Source organism: Oikopleura dioica, chromosome 2 (genome assembly GCF_907165135.1).
Source record: "Oikopleura dioica chromosome 2, OKI2018_I68_1.0, whole genome shotgun sequence".
Classification (NCBI taxonomy): Eukaryota; Metazoa; Chordata; class Appendicularia; order Copelata; family Oikopleuridae; genus Oikopleura; species Oikopleura dioica.
In genome coordinates, this window is record NC_137292.1 from 13,296,194 (window position 1) to 13,312,354 (window position 16,161).

Here is a 16,161-nt window from a genome sequence, read left to right on the forward strand (position 1 = left end):
CTGACCTTGAATTTTGCACGCGTGTGGTCATCAAAGCTTAGCACGCGTTCATCCTCTTTGGCTGATACTAGATTGCTGAGACTCTTGCAGAAATTTTGCGCCCAAGAACTCCCGAAAGCAGAGAGTAGAAGGTTAGAGAGAGAGAGAGTTGAGGAAAAAACAAGAAAGAATGCGCTGAAGAAAAGAAAAAAAGAAAAATGGGTCAGTCTGGTTCGAAAGTTCGAAAAGTCTTTGCAATATGTTGCTGGGCTGAACTTGTTCTGGGAATAATTGGTTTTGGAACGGTCATTTGGATCAAGACCAGTGGCATCAATAAAAATGTAAAAGGTTTGAAAAGATGCTCCTCCTTGATTTTCATCGCGAAGAATTTGTTATTCCTGAGAGTTAAGAATTTCTTAAGATTATGTTTTGGGAATAATTGGGGCGCTATATTTTATCCTTTGCTCGGTGCTGGGAATTCTTGGCAGCTCATGCTCGTCCAGTTGTCTCCTTATTCACCACGCCAGCTGTGCCATCCTGTCTGCAATGATTACTTCTGCGGTGACTTGTCTCTACTTGATCGGTACCGTACTTCCGCTTGCTATTTCGAAATACAACAAGCTCCTTTTTAGATGATACAAATTTATCCGGCTTCAAAAGAGCCCCAGAATCTTGGCAAAACAGCTTGATTATTTTGGGAAGCTTGATCATGACTATATGCTTTTGCTTGTCAATTCTCGGAGCGTATTGGGTCAGAAATGGAATAATCAGAGGCGCAGTGATAAAAAGTCGAGTGACTTCTCCGACTGTTTTCGTATGAAATGGTCCTCATGAAACAGCTTTTGATATTCTTTAGTCGGGAACACAGCAGGGCAAAGACTACAGGATGCGGATTCCAGAGTTTGAAGGAAGAGAAAGAATAGAGCGCGGCTTATCACCCGTCGGAAGATCAGGAAATCAAAGAAATCATTTGGAAACGCGCTCTGTCATTTCTTTCCGCCCGCCATCGACACGACAAGGTACTGTACTCTACTGCAGCATTGAAAATTAAATTTATCAGGGGCAGCTTATTCTCGTCTTGAAAACATGGATCGTCCGGAATCGCGCATAAGCATGGCATACAGAAACATGGAAGGAGGAACTTTTGATCGTTCAGAAAGTCGACTATCTCGTCGATCACTAGGTCCTCCTCGTCCTCCACCGCCAAGATCTCCCCGTCCAGAGTCTCCAAGAGTCGAGACGACGGATCTCAGCCGTTTGGGATCTTTAGGTAACAACTGCGGATATACAGTATGTTTTACGATACAGTATACAGTGGCTTTATCGAATTGATGACCGAGAGCTACCTTAGATTCGCCAGATAAAGTTTCTAAAAGGAGGCTTTATAAAAGAAGCAACACATCGCGAATTGAAATGATTTCAGATCGTGAAATGGTTCGCCAAACTTCCAAGCGCGCGAGCATGATCGAAGAAGAAACAAGAAAGGTAAGAAAGGAAAGAGGAGTTCCTCTTTTCAAGGGTTTCTCTAGCCAAGTTTTTAGATAAAAGTAGAAGAAGCTAAGAAAGTGTTGGAAGAAGAAGCAAGAAGAAGTCGGGATGAAACGCAATCTAATCAATCAGAGTTCGGGTCCGAAAAATGATATATTCGGTTGACAACAATAATGATGTAAATGAAACATTACGGTTTAACAACAGTGGCGCCTAAAAAGATCATCGCCATGTTGTCAATAAACAAGGTCCGACCCCGAAACGGAGAAACGTATTGAGCCAATAACGCCACCTTCTATGCCGCAGCGGGTGATCCACCAAGACCCCTCAATCGCTTCCTTCAAACATTCGACACATCACGTCCCGTCCGGGCGAATTACATCCGGCCCGAGTTTGGACACTTTAGACAAGATTCTTTACGACGCAGAGGATGGAAAATCGGATCACGGGAAGAGCACGTTTTCTGTCAATTATTAACCTATCTAACCTGCAGCATGATTTTGGACAATAAACAAGCAGTTTTTGTTAAATAAATAGCGGATTTATATTTTCACAAGTTCTACAGAGTAATAGTAAGTATGAGTTAAACCGTTGGATCATATAAATGTATGTTTGGAACAGCGCGTAGTTAAATATTTAAAATACCAGAGAAATTATACCGGCCCAACTTGAGCACAGTTAATTTCGCGTTGGATTCCGCAAAATCGCCAAAACCAAAACCTGGGTCAAGTCGATTTGGGAAGACATATCTACAAGAAATTATAATACATGACTGAATAATAATGTTGAAAGAGAAAATTGAACTGGTAAAGCAACAAGGCAAAAGAATTTTATGCTGGTGGTGGTTTTTAGCAAGAATGTTAAAAACAGAGTAAAGGCAACTTTGTTGGTAGTTATTTAGGACACTGGCCGGCAGTGAGCGATTGTTTTAGTTTTTAATTGGAGATGAATTAAGAATAGAATATTAGAATATTTCTCGATTGAGTGAACACTTTCATCTGAAAGTCGTTTCATTGAAGTTTTAGAATAGTACCGTTTTTGATAGGGCGTAAATGTTAGAAGGAAGATACAAATTCTGTAGCTTGGTAAAGTAGCGTTTTTAATAAGCGTTATAAATTCATATTCTGAAACTGTTCTCTCTACCGCAATAATTGAAGGCAAAAGTACGTAGGAATTTTTTGTTCATTCACTCGGATCAAGCATCAACCTGGATTTCTTCGTCCTCATCGGTAAGATGTTCACCTTCACTCACAGCGATGGTGCCCTGATCCTGGATGATATCTTCGCGTTTAACCAGCGGCGTCTGTTCTACTGTAAGCTCTCGCTTTGGCAGGACGACGGCAGGTTGATGTTGAGTGTGGATGGGATGCGCGACTGTTGAACCATTGCTGGCAGATCTATCAATTACTACGGGCGGAGTGACAGTAACTGGCTTGAAGAGTGGCATAAATCCTCCGGGTGCTTTGATTTCGATCTTCGCCGTCGTCGGTTTCTGATCAGGCTGGGTATACGCAAGGACGTACTCGGGCTGCTTCTCAGTCTTTTTCGAAACATTTATGGAAGAAATCATGGTGGAAGAAGTTCTAGGGCTGTGTTGATCGTCACTCTGTTTTTCAAGGATGCATCGGCGTTCGATACATTTTTGCTTCAAACGACCGGGGCCGCCAAATTTGGGTTTATCCAAGCAGAAACGACAGCTTTAAACATGATTTGATTTCTTACACTAAAAGGACTAGAATTACCTTCCACAATCTGGTGCACCGCAGGGTTCACACTTGTGGCATTGAAAAGTAGGCCGTCGTCTATAACTTCCTCCTCCTTCATTCGGACTTTTCGGCGGGGTTTTCTCAATGCGAGCAATTTCCCCTTTCTGGTCGATGATTCCGATTTGCACGCGCTTCTCATCTCCATTTTTCACTTCGTAGCTTGATTCGGAGTCCTTTCGCGAGCCTTAATTTATTTTGTCAATTTCCGCTGTCATTTACAAAAGATGGGATAATAGAAAGCTCAATCCTTTTTAGGGTGATCAGTTTAGACAATCCGTTATTCAATTTTTATCGATTCGTACCTGTAGAACCAGTGCTCCTGCGACAGCCTCGAATCTGACTCTGGCGATAATAGACGCACGTTCGGAGACGACATTTGCGCCGCTTGGTGTTTGGCCCGCCGAACTTCGGCTTGTCGAGACAGTAATCGCACTGACCACAGTCGTCTAGGCGTTGACAACGGTCGCATCGCCCGCAAGCCTAGATATAAGTTTAAGCACAGTTGTTGAAGAAGCAATTTTTTTTAGAAAAAAATTCATCAAAAATTGAACTGACATAAAAATCAATTGATTATTATGAAATGTGCCGGGAATAAGGAAATTCCATTTCCCCTCGCATAACAAACCTGCTTCTTTTCAACGGCTTTGGCGAGTAGCTGTTCCCTCATGTTTGGGCGATCTGCGGTGAGCGGCATCCGCGCCGCTGCCGAATCCGCCAACAATGACAGTCCAGAGGTCATGTGACTCACTTTCACTGGGGGTCCTCCGTTTCCTTGACTTTGGGCTTGGATTTGGTGCTGACCGTTAGCACTAACCGCCTGGTTTACCCCATTGATCGAGGAATCACTGCCGGATACTTCGATTTTAACGGAAGCTTCTTGATGTCTCCGCTTTTTTGGGAGAAGATCATGTCCAGCCTAAATCAAAATAATCTGAGATACGAACAATTTATATCTAACTTATCGATTAAAAATCTTAGATCTACAAGCGGCTCTAAATTTTCCTTTGTTCTTACCTTTTTTTCGGGGGAAAATCCATTTTCTTGAGAAAGTTGTGCCTGAAGTCTGTGATGATTAGTTGGGGCACCATTTGGCGTTGTTTGCGCGAGTTTTAGAGAGATCTGCGGGCTCCCGTTCTGTGCAACAACTGCTCTAGGCTTCGGTTTCAGCGGCTGTTGCTGCGGTGTTGCTGGTGGCGTCCATCTTTCACACGCCAAGCATTTCACTCCGCCAGCCTGGACGATTTCGCAGTCGACGTGCCGGACCTGTAATTTCAGGATTAAAAATTATAAAATTTAAATTGCACGTTTTCCGTTCGAACGATTTCCTTACAGATTCGGTGAAAATATATCCTATTTATATATAAATACAAGCTTTGAATTTGAAATTTTATCCACTTAGGAGTGGGTTTGTGCGCAGCGTCTTACCGTTCTGGAAAATCTATCTTCCACCGCGACGCGATTATTGTCATTATCGAGAAAGACCGCTGTGCCGAGCGTTGAAATTGATCGGCAAATATTCTCAGCGACTTGAACGCCCGGGCAAATTTTGATTTTCAGCACGCTGCTGAAGAAGAGCTCCGCGGTATCGTGTGTCACGCGTTCGGGAAAGTTTGGAAGGGCCAGTTCCGGGCACACTTTTCGCCCGTGAATTGTTAAGTCCCAGAGTAGATCTTTGTAAATGTGGATGATGTAGCTGGCGGAGACATCGAAGATCGGGTCTTCAGCGAGTTGCATGAGTCGGACAAATTGGACCTGAAGAGAGACGTTTATGTATTTATGTCGTTTATTACTGAGTCGAAGAGGCTGAGTGTCAGACATGAAAGAAATAGAGACACGAGCAGCAGCTGTATCTTACACGCTGCGTGGAGTACAGCCCCACGCGGCGTTATTGCCTTGGCTAAGCGGTTTTCGCACAAAAGGGAGCTCGATTGGATTATTACAGGCAGCCCTTGGAGAAACTTTGGCTCCCGCGGTCGCCGATTCGACACAGCTAGACACACGGCTCAACAATTAGGCCGACTTACTCTTTTATCATCGACTTTTTCGGGAGAATGAACGAGGAGAAATCCATGGGGTGCGGCGACGGAGCAGATTTTTGCAATGGTGTTTATCGCCGTCTGATTCTCGATCTTCTGTGCTTCCTGCTTTACGGAGTGCTCTGTCTTATGTCCATTTTGAACTGTTTGAGGTGGCTGGTCGGTTTGGGAAGAATCGTGCAGCTGTGGCTATAATTGCTGTTTAGAAATTGGAGGTTTCTAAGGAAAAAATCCAACTTTCCGCGCTGGTTCACTAATCAAAGATGAGTACTCTCGCCAAAGAACTCCGAGAAGTCCGAAGAAATAAGTTTCAAAAGCGAGTCCTTGGAAATTGAAACCTGCGAAAAATCCTTTCATGACTAAATCGAAAAGCTCTCTTTACAGTGGACTACGAAACAGATTGATATGTAAGAATTTCATCTAGAGAAATGGTGAAATCGAATGAAACGATCTCTAGAATCAAACAAGAAACCCGATTTCCAGTAAGAGGTTCTTTTTCCTTCGAAGGGGATTGACGATTCCGGATTGTGGAAGTGATTAATTGTAAGGCACTGTAAGCCATTTACAGTGAAACCCCAACTTAAGGCCCAGCAACTTAAGGCCACTTTTTTGAAAAAACCCCAAAATCTGTCATCCGAAAAAAATCCAACTTAAGGGGGTAGAACTAGATTTTCGGAAAAACCGTGATTTTCGGAGGGCACTTTAAATAAGAAAAACCTGTTTTTACTTGTGATTACGCAATTTCCTCAAAAATGTTGCTAGATAAATGGTTAAACTATCTTAAAATGAGATTTAAAAAATTTGGCTGGTCACGTGACTCGATATATTTGAGGACGCGAATACGCAAAAATTGCGATTTTCGAAGAGATGGGTTGACGTTTCGCTCTCTAGCGCCAAAATGTGTTGACGAAAAAAAATTTTAAGAAAAATGTTGTTAGATCTAAGTTTGTTCTTTCTTCAACCGAAGAGAGAATTTGAAAATCTAAGCTCTCCTCGCTTTGAGCGCCGGTCTAGAATCGGCTATTTTCGAAAAACCTAGTTCTACCCCCTTAAGGCCACTTTTTTCCATTTTTATTCACAGTAAGTAAATCGCAGGAAAACAGGCGAGAAATGGGGAAGATAAGATATTTTTCGTAAAAATTTTCTTGGAATTTCTTTCAAATATAATATAAAGAAACTTTTATAGTTGAAACTGTCTGTAGACATGATAATAACGAGAAAAAACTTCTAAATTTTGATTCATCAAGGAAAAATTTAAACCGTGAAATTTTAGTTTACAGGCCTGCAAAGCCTGTGAAACCCGAAAAAACAGGACCTGTTCCTGTGTTTTTTATCCTGTCCTGTTTCCTGTTTCGCAGATGGGCCAAAAAATAAAATCCCTGTTCCTGTGTACAGGATTCCGAGGCCAGATTCAGTCCCTTGCTCCAGAAATAGAAAAATTTTAGCGTCATCCAACTTAGTTGGAGAATCACCCAACTTAAGGCCACTTTTCAAATTAGCTGTCATCCAAAAAGTGGCCTTAAGTTGGGGTTTCACTGTATACTGCAAATACGCTGATGTGAAAATATAAACCGAGCTTCTTACATGAAAACGCCTTGTAATTGAAGTTAGAATGAGCGATATAAAAATAGCCAAGCATGAAATCGTTGAAGAAGAAACAACTGGCTCGTTTAGAACGAACTCAAAGAAAGGGTAATGCGTTGGATAATTCGCCCTCCGCTGCGAGAGGCCCTTAAAACGAGCGCATCGCGCATGCGCGCAGTGCAGCTACCCTAAAGCTCGCTTTCCCCGTCAGAGAATGAAAGCTTTACTGCACAGCGCGCTTTACCACACCCGCCGCTCAAGTTCATGATTTCAGATGTTTTTTTCTGAAACATTCTATTAAACACTCTTACAGTTCCAGTAATTCAACAATTAGACTACTGATCATTAGATCTCCATATCATCTAACTTCATGAAAAACATCGAGTGTTTTAAATCCTTCTGAAGAGCGTAAATCATTGAGTTTAGTTTTCTCATTGAATGTACTCGAAAATGACCACCGGAGCCTTTAAAAGTTGCTCTGTGTTTCTTTCTAGTGCTCACGATAAACAAGAAAGGCTCATTAACATGTGTAAAAATTCCACCTTTAAGTTTATGAAAATTCAACTTTTGGAGAGGTCGTCCACCGCGCGCTCCATTATCGCCAAAGTAAGCGCCTTCGGTGGAAAAAAGGGCAGCGCAAATTCAATTCGCAGCGCTGCGGCGGAGCGGGGCAGCGTATAACGCCACGGCGGACTTGACATCCTTAATTTTGGCGAGGCTCCCTAACTCACGGGACTTGCTACTTGTACGGAACGCGCGCGCGTTTCCCGAGAGCGGCGAATAGTAATTATACAGACACGCGTTGAAAAACTGCGTTCTTGGCGTTAATGGATATTCAGGAACCGGGGTTTATCGGGGGATGAATGTTTGTCTCGAAACCCGTAAATATCGACTAGAGGCTGAATATGACTGTAACAATTAGAGTACTCGAGTAGATCTGAATAAGATCATCTTCAGTAAACTTTGAAACAACAAAAATTTGCCACAAAGATGAGGAATTGTTGTTTGAATGTGGCGGTTGTCTTAACGCCAGAGCTAGTCGTATGGATAGTTCCCAGTGTGACGTGCGAGCGGTCTGTCGGGCCGAAGCGCGTTTCTACCCGCGCCTTCCAAAAGTCACGTGGCCACCCTAGCTTAGAGCTGCGCTGGAGCCATACTGCGTGCACTCGCGCTCAAACCCGCTACTAACCACCCTAGACTCCAACCAACTCAACTCAAGACCGGTCAGCTTGCTTTTTAGCGGATTACCGCCGGTAGTTTCCACTTGAGACAAAATTTAAGAGACGACGGGATGAAATCTGATGTTTACTGTAAACTGCATTAAGCACATGATGGTATTTTGTTTCCAAAGGGTCTTCATAAATCATCCGACATATTTTTTATAATGAAAAGCTCGAGAATGGGATTAAAATAGATATCCCGTACTTTGGGAGACATAGAAGATTACCACAGATGTGTGGGTCAAAAAAATGTTTTACCTCATCTTGTACTGGCGCTGGAGTCGAAATGGGTTGCGTTACGATCGGCTGGACAGCTACACCATTCATTCTATTTTTCTAGCGCTTCTAATCTTCGTGGAATCTCTCGAAAACCGCCAAAAGTGCGATTTTCGTACTCAAAACAACCAGCTATCGCCTTCTTCTTCGTCTAGAAATCTTCGTGGGGTCGAGGGAAACCTCTCTGTGTTGAAAATTTGGTCTTGGAAGGAAATTTATTTTGGGAAATAATTTTTGTTCCTTTTGCGCGATTTCTGCGCGTTGTGGCGGGGTGTTTAGCGTGTCGGGCGGGCGGCGGTAGCGCATCGGGACGGGTAGCGGCCGAGCGCGAGCTCAAACCAAAAAATTGAGAATTCACAGGCTTAGCTTGCTCTAACCGAGCTCAAGATCTGAACGAGGGTCTTTTTTCATCATATTAATTTAGTTGAACCAACATTTGTTTCCAAGGATTCTTCGTAACGAAAAATATTTTGTTGGTCAAATTTAATTTAGCTTCAATTATTTACAGAAATGAGCTGTCATCATTTCTGTTTTCCATTCAGATTTTTATTTACTTGACTTATGACAGTTTTCTTTTGTTTCGAAAAATACTGTTATAAAGATATTTTGGCTATTTACTGAATTTTGATAAAATGGGTTGATAGATCAAATAAGACATTGATTTTTCAATTGAAAGTAATAAATACGGAAGTTTGGATTCTTGCGATCACCCTAAAAGGAATCCTTTTTGAATTGAGTCCGCAGCGGCAGCGGCGCTTTCTGGCTCTCTCGCGCGTTTGTGTGACGACCGCGGGGCGGCAGCGCAAAACGACGCGCTTCTCAGATCTCAGAAGAGCTCTTTTATGCTTCATCCTCACTTTTTGGCAGCTTTCTCGGTACGATACAAATTCATCTCTAAATCGAGAATCGACTTCATACATTCTAGCAGAATACATGTCAATTGCAAACTACAAATTTAACTGTGCAAGATACGAAGTTTAAATGACCACAAATTTGGTTCACATGTGAAAATGAGTTAATCTCTAAAATGCGTTTTCCTATGCAGATTTTATATCGTAATTTCCTTATTTTCAGGCTCTGAAGAGTCTTGCTAGTAAATATCGATATGTTTTATAAATCGTACACGTTGAGAAAAGCGAGTTTATCTACGTCAGACTCCGTATCTGCAAGTTCTAGCAGACGATAAAAGCCAATCTCGCTCTTGAAGTGTTCATTTAGCCTTGCTTGAGTGCGCAGCCCTGTTCAAACAAGCGATTTTTTTCTAGCGATAAATAAAGTGAGCGTAATAAACAAATGGCCTCAAATTTCAAGCTTGGATTCATTTAACCCCAGCGTTCATATTTACTAGATTTTTGTCACCCTTGTTAGGGGTTTGAAGCTGGGAGCTTTTTATATGAGTATTGGAAAATTTCAGCCATCTTTAGTGCGTCATTTACGGTTCCGTTAAGTCATGCAGAGCTCATAAAAACTGATCCGGTCAGGAACGAACGCCAAATGTCTCACTGCTCCTAATCCAGAGATATTTTAAGAAAGCAACCACTTCAAGCTAAGGGCGTTATTTTTTTGACCTGCTCGAACAATACCAATATTTCCCGCCGTAATCCTCCCAGCAAGCCACTTGCAAAGTGCCCGCGATTTTTTAGAACAGCCAGAAATGCAAAAAGAGCAAGGGCGTTGGCAACACGAAAAATCTTTCAATAAAGAATCTGAAAAATATTTCATTTATAAATTATAAAATAAAGTAAACGCGTCTTGAATGAGCAGTAAATGGCTTGTTTGTTGTTTTAATATTTATGCATCGAAAATGATGAGAAAGGAAAAGAGAGGAGCTACAACCAAGAGCTTGACATTCCGCGGTACCCCAGTCTTGAAGTCTTCCCTCAACGCTTCCGGCCCATTAGAAAACCAAGGCTCGAGAGCCGATTCATATGTAGAGCTGGCTATTCCCAAAACAACAGCGCATCCTGCTTACTGTAATCAGACTCTCTTTTAAAAATAATCAATCGTAAATTTTCCATTATTTTATTTGTTGATTGTTCAGATCATCGAAAACGATATCGGAAATACGAGTATGGATTTGAATTCAGCCATTTGAGTTGAAGATATATTTCTCCACGCACCCTAGAGCCTAATCTTCAGTTGATTGTCATTGAGTAGCTACGGAATCAGGGCGGTTTTGGCGATTTCGGGCGGCGAAGGGGCCTCGCGCTCTACAGCGTCACAAGTGGGCCGCTCGCCGAGCGCTAACGCTTAGTTGTTAAAATCGCCCATTTTGGTTATTCCTCGCCCTAATTTACAACCCTCAAATATAAGAGGTGTTCTATTTGGATAAGTCAAAATATAAACAGGATTCACAATAAATTATTCTCACATAATAAGTTACTCTCGTAACTCATCAATTAATTATTGATATTCAATGTTAAACAAATCGGTTAGAATTTCTTTGAACATTTTTGAAAGCGCGGCTTAAATACCGTATTTCTGAAAAAAAAAATCGGGAGCGAAAAAAGACTAAAATATGAATTGAACTTGAAAATTGAACCGTGGCGACCCTAGACGCTATTAGCGCTGGGGCCCGCTGTGTGGATCTTGTACCACACGCGGTAAATACCTTTGGCCAAAGATAATACTGTTAAAACGAAGTTTATTCGAAGTAATTGCTCGAATATCAACCAGTTAAAGATAAGAGTATGAAGGCCTTATCTTTCAGTATTCTCGAGAAGAAATACAATTTGATTAATTTCATGAATTCTTTTAAAAAATGAAAGCGTAAAAGGAGAATTGAGATCTTTATCGCAGCTTTTATACATCATCAAAGAAAAAGAACATTATGAGAACTCTTGAGAATCTTTAACTTCACTTTTTGTATCATTTTAAAATTCATAAGAAAAAAGTTTACAGATTTTTTTATCAAAATTGTGGATGACACTTGTCAATTAAGAGATTTAACTTTTTAACTGTTGAGAAATCTGCCTTTTGCGTTTTGGTATCCACAAGGTGGAGCGGGTCGTTGGAGGTGTTTTCCTCAGTCAGCAGATTGGCGCGATGCGTGTTTCAGCGAAGTTGCGCGGAGGTGCGCGCTGGTCTGGTGCTCCGCGGCGAGGAACGAGGAAACATGCTGCAGTAGGGCGGAGCTAAGCGCGCTCTCCGCCACACGCCCAGCAGTGTGGTGCCGCCGCGGCTAAAAGATCGCTCAAACCCGCACTCCTCCGCCAAACAGTATCCGCTTTAGCCCTACTCCAGCCACAATTCAACTAAAGCGACTCAGCACAGATTCACTGTAACACTTCAGTTCTTCTCTGTGTTAAAAAGATCAATAATTGGTCTCTGAACTGGATAATCTTCCACCTAAAAAAATTTAAGCAAGAGGATGTGGTTTTCGTATCGTGGTTTTTCTGCGAGAACTTCTTTTTCAACAAAATTTTTCAATGAAAGATCTGAAGTGGAGCGCTCTTTTCTCAGAGTATTTTTGCAATAACGATAAAATTTCAGAGCCGCGACCGCTAATTCTAGTGTGCGGAAAAACTGAGCATAAAAGCATCTTAACGATAAATGAAAAAGCCAGGGGATCTTTTTACGATGTAGTTCTGGAACGTGAAACTTGTCAGGATTCAGACGTTTTGTGGTTTTTGTAGATCTATTTACGTAAAACTATAAAATGTATTGTCAAAATAAGCATCTGACTGTTTTTAACAAGTAAGATCAAGCAAAGATGTCTCTCTTCCATGATTTCAAAGATGAAAAAAAAATAAAAATATACATCTTCTTATGCCAAAATTGATAAGTAATAAGGTTGACAATTGGGAAGGTGTAAACGAAAAACTTCTTTTTTTACTTTTAAAAGTACTCAGCGCGCGGAGGAACATTGCACAACGTAAATATTGAATCGATCCTGAAGAACAACGCAAGTTTTTCATTGGCTGGAACCGAGCCAATAGTCCTTCGATCATTATTTTAGAATTCCTCTCCACAACTAGAGATGAGAAGGAATAAAAATAAGAAACATTTTTATATAGCCAAAGCTTTGGGTCCCAATTGGTCGAAAAGGATAAAAAAATCCATCATCTCTGACTGGCTGTTTAAACTTCTACCAACGCTGAAGAGAAATACAACTCGCACTGAAAAATGCAGACTTATACTTTCTGTTGAAAGAGGCGAGTATCCTGGCGCGGATTATGCTGCTATTTATTGGACCTTTTTCAACTTTGAAACTCGCGAAGTAGGCTCACTTTGGAAGATAAACGATGGAGAAGAAGAAAAACTCGCTAGTTTCTCGACAACAACTTTTCAAAAATATCTTCTTGACCGCAACCCGAGATTCATCAATACAAAAATTTTCCGAGAGGAACTAAGGCCTGAACTTGGTTCTTGGGACACTTCTTGTAGGGACAGTTCCGGTGGAGAATCGATAATTGGCAATGAAAACGACCAATTTGATGCTTTTTACCGAGTTCAGCATTTCGATCCGTGTCTTTTTACGTCTGAACTTCAAGCTGACGATCTTGAATTTGTTATTCACCAGCCTAACGGTAAAATTATAAAGGTTTTCTATCCATTTATTAAAAAGTTAAGAATACAGAAAAGCGACTGGAACTGTAAGGTTCTTTGATCATTTAGCAATAAATCCATCTGACTTGGATAACGAAGATGACTGCATCCCAATTCATCCAAATGTCATCAAAAACTTCGCGAATATCGAAATTTTCTTGAAGTCGGATTCTGATAAAAGCGATTGTCTCGGATGGATAACGATCATGGAAAGAGGACAAAACAGAAATTTAAGAAGCCGTTTGCGATCTGAGTCTTTGACAATCGAGCAACGACGGGAAATCGCGATACAAGTACGGGCAGGACTAGACTATCTGGCACTTATTGGGATAAAACATTGCGATCAGAAACTTGAAAACATTGTTCTCGTTGGTCGAGATCTAACTCCTAAATGGATAGATTTTGGCGTTGTTTACGATCACTCGGGCCGCACGGGATATCGAGAAATGGGTTATGTTCGAAGAGGAGACAAGTTCCGATACTGTCAGAGTCTCTCAGCTGCGACTCCAGGATTTTGTAGAGTCAGTAAAGTTTTGGGAAACCCGAAATACAATCATCGTGATCGTCCCATAAATAAGACTCTTATTGAACAGTTCGATCAAGAAATCGAAAAATTTGATTGTGGCATGGACTATTACTGGTATCATGATCCCCTCAGAGACATAGACAGATATCACACTGGGAAAATTGAAATACCGATTTTAGTTTTTCTTTTCTGTGATTGGAAGACAGCATGGAATCTTCTTTTCCGACCAACAACTGAATTAGAAGATGCACATATTCTCACACTACTTGAGCGTTGTAATCTTTTCTGGCTTGTTCATTTATCTCCAGACTCGAATAATATACCCGATGCGGCCTTTAGAAGTGTGAGTTCTGTTTTTTCTCTCCCAAGAAATGATGCAAGTTTCGTTCTGGACAGTAATATCACGAAATCAATTCAAATGTCAGAAATGAAGTTTGAATTTACGACGTTCTTCCACGAAGGTTTTCAGAATATCACAAAGCATGTTGTTGATCAAAAAGACTCAGCTTTATGTGTACCAGTATGTGTGGCAAATCTACTCTGTAGTGCGATTCTAGAGTGCGTTAAAACGAAGAGACTTCCTAGCTATCTTCATGAAGATTGTTTTGATGTTGAAAAAGTGAAAGAAGCTTTCAGCTTCACAAGAATCTTTCACTTCATAACATTTTTGATATATCCAAGAAGCCTGGCTGGCATGAACTTGAATCCTAATCTTGATGAAATTCAGAAGCAGTATTCACAGCGTATCGAAGGTATCTTGGAAAGTTTAAAGAATGGACCTTATGCCCGAATGCCTATGTGGAATTGGATGTTGGGCGCCATTGGAAAGCATTATCTAGATCGTCATTTTCTTTTTGACAGTAAATTGATTTTTCATAGAGGTTTGTGAAAAAAAAATTTCTAATGATTATTATTAATTTATATTTTTCTTAAGTTCAGTTACACAGAAGATTCAAATTCAAACGCCCACTTACTGTTACCGCCGCTCTCAAAGACGAAAATGAATTAATACAGCATCAAATGATCATTGACAGGGTGGAGGATACGGAATATGTACTACAAAATACCCAATCTGACGAAAATAATGATGTTGAGATCCGTATTCCGTTATCTCGAGAATACTACAGCGAAACTTGTACTCACGAAAGATTTCCCCGAAAGGTAATTTCTTTCTTCGCCATGGAGCCAAACTGTTGGTACCTCTATCCGTACGCTTATTCTATTGAAATCGAGTTGGACAAAGAGGAATCTTCTGACGAAGGCTTACTTTTATTTCAACATACTCTCCGACTTCTTCATAATCTCGCCGAAGAAGACGACGAAGAAGAATGAGCAACTTTTTCCTGCAAAATAAAAATGAAAATCCGATTTACTTTGCTATTATTTTCATTAGTAAAGTTACCCGCGAATTGTATAAAAATAATCTCTTTATTATAATAAAATATTGTCGGTATAAATGAAAAGCTTAGTTTATGAAACATATTGAAGAATATTACAGTTGGATAGCTTTAGTTTCTGCACAAGTTCTGTTGCGCGAGTCTTGATCGAGTCGTTCGGTTCACCGATTCGTTCGCTAAACCAAGCCAGGGTTGTGAGTGCTTTTGCGGTGCTCTGAGACTCGGCTGAGATTGATTCCATCGTCTTAAAATTGATATGAGTATTTGTAAAAGAGTTATAAAGTTACTTCTGCAATCGCCTTGAGCATGTTAAAAGTCTCGCCCTTTTCTAACACCGGAATATCCAAATTCTCATCTGCCAAAAGTTGAAGCCAGCAGTCGAGCGTCCTCTCGTAGAAACTAATCGCAACTTGCATCATTCCTGGATTTCGGGCGGCCATATTCGCCAAGTTGAAATATCCACAAGCGGCGCCGATTGATTCTGTTCCAGCCCACAGCGAAGCGTAAAATACTTGTTCTGCGAATAGTCTTAAAAACCAAATTTGTCTATCTTTTGATATCCCAAAATTACCTTGATGCATCTTCAGTATTTCCCTTGGCTGCTTCAAGCAATCCCATGGCCCGGTAAAGCCGAGAAAAGACTTGGTTAATTGTCTCATCTTCTTGATTACGTTTGATAACCCAGTTCGCTTTTTGCAGGTGCTGGTCCGCTTCACGGTGTTTGTTAAGTCCGATGCAGATTTCCGCCAAAAGAGTGTACGCTGGTATTAATCGCAAATCGTTCACTCCGTAAATGTCGCCCGCTAGGACGAGAAACTGTTGAGCTGCGAGCAAGGCATGAGCGTGATTTCCTGACTGTAATAATGCTGAAAACAGTTAGCATTAGAATTCCGAGGCCTCAGAATACCTAAAGCTGTGACGGTAGAAAGCTCCAATATTTTTTCCTGTTTCATTAGTAAATTCTCTTGATTCATTCTGGCTTTTGTTGATGATGTGATAAATGTTGTTGCCTAAAATAATCGTCTAATCTGCCGTTTTCTTCCTTGTTTTCAGTGAGTAAGTTGAAGACTTACTGATGTTTTGATAGATGAAGTTTTTTTCTTCTCAGCAAAGGCGGCCCGGGAAAGTAAGGATTCCAAGTACTCGGGATACAACTGCCCGATAGCTTCTCCTATATTCGTTTCACCCAGGGCCTTGGTTTCGCCCAAGATTTTGGTCAATTTCAAAAGGCAGACAGATGCTTCTGCCAATCGGCGCTGCTTAACTGTCCCATCTCTTGCTTGTCTAATGCAGTGATTTGCGAGTCCCTCATCGAAAGTCATTCTGAAAGTTAAACATTTG

At 41.1% G+C, this 16,161-nt stretch overlaps 4 protein-coding genes across 4 annotated transcripts; 2 read left to right on the top strand and 2 right to left on the bottom strand.

Moving 5' to 3' along the window:
• The first annotated feature begins 104 nt into the window (after positions 1-104).
• Positions 105-2,014, top strand: LOC145698916 (uncharacterized). Its single transcript, XM_081776153.1, has 7 exons — positions 105-327; positions 401-562; positions 612-793; positions 836-998; positions 1,040-1,249; positions 1,403-1,464; positions 1,521-2,014. Exons 1-7 carry the CDS (start codon positions 198-200, stop codon positions 1,617-1,619), a joined length of 1,008 nt encoding a protein of 335 aa, XP_081632279.1. The 5' UTR covers positions 105-197; the 3' UTR covers positions 1,620-2,014.
• On the bottom strand, positions 1,595-8,661 carry LOC145698915 (uncharacterized). Its single transcript, XM_081776152.1, has 8 exons — positions 8,332-8,661; positions 5,258-5,458; positions 4,659-4,985; positions 4,248-4,496; positions 3,859-4,149; positions 3,536-3,713; positions 3,210-3,417; positions 1,595-3,164 (listed from the first exon to the last, which is right to left on the bottom strand). Exons 1-8 carry the CDS (start codon positions 8,398-8,400, stop codon positions 2,663-2,665), a joined length of 2,025 nt encoding a protein of 674 aa, XP_081632278.1. The 5' UTR covers positions 8,401-8,661; the 3' UTR covers positions 1,595-2,662.
• Positions 8,662-12,328: 3,667 nt separating this feature from the next.
• Positions 12,329-14,867, top strand: LOC145698377 (uncharacterized). The gene is made up of 3 exons (XM_081775577.1): positions 12,329-12,878; positions 12,922-14,304; positions 14,358-14,867. Exons 1-3 carry the CDS (start codon positions 12,329-12,331, stop codon positions 14,753-14,755), a joined length of 2,331 nt encoding a protein of 776 aa, XP_081631703.1. The 3' UTR covers positions 14,756-14,867.
• LOC145699114 (zinc finger MYND domain-containing protein 12-like) lies at positions 14,836-16,143 on the bottom strand. The gene is made up of 5 exons (XM_081776361.1): positions 15,894-16,143; positions 15,728-15,830; positions 15,392-15,686; positions 15,108-15,348; positions 14,836-15,064 (listed from the first exon to the last, which is right to left on the bottom strand). The coding sequence occupies exons 1-5, from the start codon at positions 16,140-16,142 to the stop codon at positions 14,894-14,896; spliced, it is 1,059 nt and encodes a 352-aa protein (XP_081632487.1). The 5' UTR covers position 16,143; the 3' UTR covers positions 14,836-14,893.
• Positions 16,144-16,161: the final 18 nt, after the last annotated feature.

Coding starts and splice junctions, on each gene's coding strand:
- LOC145698916 (XM_081776153.1), top strand. CDS start 198: ATGGGTCAGTCTGGTTCGAAAGTTCGAAAAGTCTTTGCAATATGTTGC. Junction 563..611: donor GACTTGTCTCTACTTGATCG/GTACCGTACTTC, acceptor GCTCCTTTTTAG/ATGATACAAATTTATCCGGC. Junction 1,465..1,520: donor TCGAAGAAGAAACAAGAAAG/GTAAGAAAGGAA, acceptor CCAAGTTTTTAG/ATAAAAGTAGAAGAAGCTAA.
- LOC145698915 (XM_081776152.1), bottom strand. CDS start 8,400: ATGAATGGTGTAGCTGTCCAGCCGATCGTAACGCAACCCATTTCGACT. Junction 5,459..8,331: donor CAGCGCCAGTACAAGATGAG/GTAAAACATTTT, acceptor CAGCAATTATAG/CCACAGCTGCACGATTCTTC. Junction 3,418..3,535: donor CAGGAGCACTGGTTCTACAG/GTACGAATCGAT, acceptor AAATAAATTAAG/GCTCGCGAAAGGACTCCGAA.
- LOC145698377 (XM_081775577.1), top strand. CDS start 12,329: ATGAGAAGGAATAAAAATAAGAAACATTTTTATATAGCCAAAGCTTTG. Junction 12,879..12,921: donor TGTTATTCACCAGCCTAACG/GTAAAATTATAA, acceptor TAAAAAGTTAAG/AATACAGAAAAGCGACTGGA. Junction 14,305..14,357: donor TAAATTGATTTTTCATAGAG/GTTTGTGAAAAA, acceptor ATTTTTCTTAAG/TTCAGTTACACAGAAGATTC.
- LOC145699114 (XM_081776361.1), bottom strand. CDS start 16,142: ATGACTTTCGATGAGGGACTCGCAAATCACTGCATTAGACAAGCAAGA. Junction 15,687..15,727: donor TTCTACCGTCACAGCTTTAG/GTATTCTGAGGC, acceptor AACTGTTTTCAG/CATTATTACAGTCAGGAAAT. Junction 15,349..15,391: donor AATACTGAAGATGCATCAAG/GTAATTTTGGGA, acceptor TTGGTTTTTAAG/ACTATTCGCAGAACAAGTAT.